We start from the raw sequence: 4850 nt of genomic DNA, 5'->3' as shown, positions 1-4850 counted from the left end.
TTTATGTGTTTATTGACAAATTCTCAGCATTCACAGACAGCATAAATAATGTCTACATTCACAACAAGGGTTCATTTGACACAAGAAGGTGGAGTTTTGGGGGAGGGGCTAATCTGTTAATCGTAGATCCAGCTGTGTGCACAACTCTTATAGGATACCAGCTCCTCCGGTGCAAACCACAGGTTTATTTCTGTGTTGGCGCTCTCCACAGAATCACTACCGTGGATGATGTTTCTGCAAACAACAAGCAGGAAGTGGTAAGATCTGTATTTTTGGTTGAAAGGGCAACATTAAATTTATTCATTTAGCAGACGCTTTTTTCCAAAGCGACGTACATCTCATAGAACATTCATAGGTACTTCCCTGACAAAGCCAAAAATAGACATTCTGTTGGTAAAAACCGGTAACTGTATTTTGGATACAGATGTGCAGAAAAGCTCGCCTCACCTGCCAACCTGGACACAAAAATCACCACGTATGGTGCCTGGTTTAGAATCCGCGGGGTTCGTCTCACCCAACATGACCCTGCCAGTCCTCACAACGTTAAGGCCTTCCCAAACCTGAAAGTGTGCAAGTTCACATCCCTAAATAAAACAGTTCATAGAACACAATACAAATCGTAAACGAAGACACGCCTTTCATCAACTGTGTTCATATTCCTATAAACGCAGGTACAGTACCATGGCAACAATAGGACCGGAGTGCATATATTTCACTAGCCCGGGAAAAAATGGTCGGTCCTTCAGATCATCGTAGTGATCCTTCAGGAGCTCTTCGGATGCCTGCAGTGAAACACAGCGTACAAGTTGGCCCACAGAATTAACGTTGCAAACATAAGGTCAGTTTTACACCAGTATCAGCAGAGTTTAGGAAATAGAAACAGAAACTGCCCCTTGGGCAGTTATGTGTACTTCTGCTCAGTTGTTTCATGGTGTCAATGCTTCTGATGGCCATCAGATGATGATGTAAATCCAGCATTCAAGTACATTTCCTCTGAACAGTGGACAGTTTAACTAACTGTATTATTATTATTATTATTATATGTAAATATTGCTTTTACGCAAAGCAATTATTGTGACATCCCCCTATAACTGTGTTCTCACCTGCTTCATTAATATGGATTATCACTGCATTCATACTGTACTCAGCTAGCAGGTTTTAAAGTAGCTGAGACAGGACAGTGGTTCCCTTAGGCTTGAGGGCACAGCAAGGTGGCAGATACACGTGGATAATCTGTACAGCAACCAAGAATAGACTGCCAAACGGGAAGCGACACGGTTTACAAAGTGGCCACTGCTACTGTGAAACCCTGGCATATTTCTGCAAGTGAGAGAACAGCTAAAGGAAAGCCTTCTTTCAGAAGACTTCAGAGCAAAATGATAGAAATACACCCGCATGAATATGAAACGTGTTAAAAAAATTGACTAAAAATGTACTTTGAGAATGGTGAAATACGACTTCGACTTACATGCAGCATTTTCATGCCGACCAGTTTAAATCCTTTCTGCTCAAAGCGTTTGATGATCTCTCCGACAAGTCCTCTCTGAACACCATCTGGCTTGATGGCAATGAAGGTGCGTTCCTCAATCGAAGCCATTGCCCTGCAATCACACAAATGGGAAGAACACTTGTACATCTAGAAGAACAAGGACTGTTTCTCCGCGACCGACGGAAGACTTACGGCTTGCAGCTTTGGACACCTCCTCTCTGAGGGGCACCGGGGGCCGGTGAGGCGGACGCCCCCATCCCCATCTCCAGTCACCCGTCACATTCACTAATTGCCCCTGGCAAAGATCCGTTCTACGGGGAGCCCTCTATCTTCGGACTCCGCAGCCAAGGAGGAGACGGCCAGCCCGTTACGCAACCCAGGATCTGCACATGTCCAGTTCAACTTCCTCTGCAATTTACCTAATCACTGCTCCTGGGCTCACCCTGATCAAGTGGGTCCAATGAGCCTCCCGTGAGGTGGGACATCCTGGGGCCAACAGGAATTGCTACCATCGATGACTTTTCTTTATCCGATGCTTTGTCCAAGCTAGATGATCAACTTTACAGTAATACACCCATATAGCCAACAACAGGGTACTCTGTATCGGGCAGGTGAATCACTTGCTTGAGGATGCTAGAGCAGGAGACGGGATTCGAACCCAGCATTCTGACTGCAGCAGAATGAGAGAAAAGGGAGAGCAGGGACGGAGCGGAGAGATGCTCAGAGAGGACACACGGTGTCCACGGAAGGCGCTGGACGGATCGATAACTCGTCCACAGCGGATCATGGAGCTTCACTTCCCAACGAGGCTTCTGTTCAAAATACAGGTGGATTCGAATCGCAAACGCAGACATCATCTGTCCAGAAGTGTGCCGTCCGGTGTCTCATTTCTACATGCAAAACACACATCATCAGCATCGGCCGGGTCCGGCGACACACACACACACACACACACACACACACACACAGACACACACACACACACACACACACACACACACTGACTCGAGACACTCCGCTCTGCGACGAGCACCACCTCGACCTCACGGGTAGAATGTGGACACACACTTTATATTTCAGCGCCATCGTGCTGCTGCTGCTGCCCCGGCAGGTTCACCTCGCAGAGCAGGTAAAATCATCGGTTAATAGTGTAAAAAATCGTGTGAGGATGATGATGCACTGACTGCGGCGGCCCGCTGATCGATGCGTTCCGGGAAACCGGACACAACCGGCCGGCGCCGCAGAGCCACGGCCCTCGCTCCTTACCACAGTAAAACACACACCATCGGCATCGGCATCGCATCGGATCATCGGTCACGTAATTATACACATCATGTGACATGTCAGTAACGCAGCGAAACGACGCACGCACGGGGCAGAAAACAGAAGCACACTCGACGTCGTTAGGCACTGGAATTATTTATTCTCATGCACGGAAGGAGAGGAGACAAAGAAAGAAGGCAAAACACAGAACGGGGTGAAAACACAAGAAGCGCACTTCTTTCCAGCTATAAACTGGTACAGCAACCAGTCTCTCGGTCACCTCTGTTCAAAGGAGCACGTCGTAGCGCGGTTTACACGTTACCTTGGCGACGAGTCGCGAGACGGAAGGTGCGGCGGGGCGCGCGCCGGCGATGCAAAGCAACGAAATGAGCGAGAAGAAAGGCGGACGGAGCGGAGCGGAGGCGCGGCGCTGGGGGGTGGGGGTGGGGGTGGGAGTGTGTGTGCGCGCTCGTCCTCCACCAATCCAGTCCCAGGCGAACGGGGCGGTGTGTGTGTGTGTGTGTGTGTGTGTGTGTGTGGGTGGCCCGGGGGTCAGTGGAGGTGCTCACACTGCACAGCTCGACCTAAGATGCGGGCCGAAGGTTCGAGACCTTTTTCTAGGCCACTTAGAGTCCGCTGAGAACTGAGGACCCTCCTAAAAAAATGTTCATTCATAAAATCGGGCAAAAATACTGCTCTCAGTGTACACACACACATTTTCAGAACCACTTGTCCCATACGGGGTCACAGGGAACCAGAGCCTACCCGGTAACACAGGGCGGAAGGCCAGAGGGGGAGGGGACACACCCAGGATGGGACACCAGTCCATCGCAAGGCACCCCAAGCGAGACTCAAACCCCAGACACACCGGAGAGCAGGACGGAGGTCCAACCCACTGCGCCACCGCACCCCCTGCTCTCAGTGTATCCGCCGGGAATTCGGTTCATTTCAGTTATAACTATAGTAATACCATAGATTTATTTTTTCAGTTAGTTACAAGGAAAGCTGTGATTCACAAGCAGTCCCTGGCCTGCAGGTTAGCAACTCCTGCTCTACACACTTGACACTGACACGGTGTTATTGACCCGCCTGCACACGGCAGCTGTATTGCAGCCTTTCGAAAGGAGAAGGAGGCCTCGTGAGATCATCCTGGCAACATTTTTGCGGGGTATGCAAAACACACACCACACGCTGGCTGAAACTGCTTGTCCCAAGCAGGGGTCACGGCAAACCGGTTGCCAAACCCAGCAACACAGGGCGGAAGGCTGGAGGAGGAGGGGACACACCCAGGACGGGACAGCAGTCCATTACAAGGTACCCCAAGCAGGACTTGAACCCCAGACCCACCAGAGAGCAGGACCCAACCAAACCCACTGCACCACCACACTCCCCCTCAAAGCACAGTTTTGCAAATATTACAAATTATTATTATTATTATTATTGAATGGTGTCCAGTCCAGGGTGTCCCCTACTTAATGTGTCCTGTGCTTTTGGGTTGGCTCCAGACCACTGGGACTCCAACTGGACAAGGAGTTAACAGAAAGTAAGTGATTATTATTATTATTACGGCATGCAGCACTTTGGGTTAGGATGGATGCATGGACAGCCTTCATTATGAACATTTTATTAGAACACTGACCCACAGGGAAATGATGTTTTCGGTCCGAGAACCTCTTTTCCACAAGGACCAGCGTCTCAAGCACGTTTTCCCAGCCTGCTTAGCTCTCTCAGGCTTTTTTCCTTCCCACTGGCAAACACAGTCACCCCATTATATTCACCGTACATCACCCAAATTCAACCAATCACACAGTAACGCTACATCATTATTATTATTATTATTATTACTACCCAAAACACCCCACTCTTCAACTCATTTGCTCCTTCACACACAGTCAGAACAATTTATTCTCACCAGTTCACCTGAAACATGTCTTTGGACCGTGGGAGGAAACAGGACACCTGGATTAAAACTGTGTGAACACAGGGAGAACGTGTAAACTACACAGATTGAGTGGGATTCATTCCCACATCTGAACACATCGCAGCAACTTGTGTACCTGTAGTTTCACATTAATACGTTTAACTCCAGACGTCTGAG

The 4850-nt window shown here is 49.0% G+C and overlaps 1 protein-coding gene across 4 annotated transcripts; it reads right to left on the bottom strand.

The window, feature by feature from the left end:
* nme2a (NME/NM23 nucleoside diphosphate kinase 2a) lies at positions 1–3168 on the bottom strand. 4 transcript variants are annotated; one of them, XM_018761560.2, is made up of 5 exons: positions 3075–3168; positions 1469–1601; positions 681–782; positions 448–560; positions 1–234 (listed from the first exon to the last, which is right to left on the bottom strand). In XM_018761560.2, exons 2-5 carry the CDS (start codon positions 1595–1597, stop codon positions 117–119), a joined length of 462 nt encoding a protein of 153 aa, XP_018617076.1. In that variant the 5' UTR covers positions 1598–1601; positions 3075–3168; the 3' UTR covers positions 1–116. The 4 variants fall into 4 exon arrangements, with proteins under 4 accessions (XP_018617076.1, XP_018617075.1, XP_018617077.1 ...); XM_018761559.1 differs by lacking the exon at positions 3075–3168 and adding an exon at positions 2756–2812; XM_018761561.1 differs by lacking the exon at positions 3075–3168 and adding an exon at positions 1932–2415.
* Between the last annotated feature and the right edge of the window lie 1682 nt (positions 3169–4850).

This window comes from Scleropages formosus, chromosome 20 (genome assembly GCF_900964775.1).
Source record: "Scleropages formosus chromosome 20, fSclFor1.1, whole genome shotgun sequence".
NCBI lineage: Eukaryota > Metazoa > Chordata > Actinopteri > Osteoglossiformes > Osteoglossidae > Scleropages > Scleropages formosus.
Note: the sequence above shows the minus strand (reverse complement) of the source record. Positions and strands in the feature narration are given on the sequence as shown.

Bases quoted from the DNA above. Each gene is read 5' to 3' on its own strand.
- nme2a (XM_018761558.1), bottom strand. From the start codon at position 1,752: ATGGGGATGGGGGCGTCCGCCTCACCGGCCCCCGGTGCCCCTCAGAGA. The intron at 1,602-1,681 runs GTAAGTCTTCCG...GTGTGATTGCAG, and splicing joins GGTGTCCAAAGCTGCAAGCC to GGCAATGGCTTCGATTGAGG. The intron at 235-447 runs GTGAGGCGAGCT...TGTTGTTTGCAG, and splicing joins TTTTGTGTCCAGGTTGGCAG to AAACATCATCCACGGTAGTG.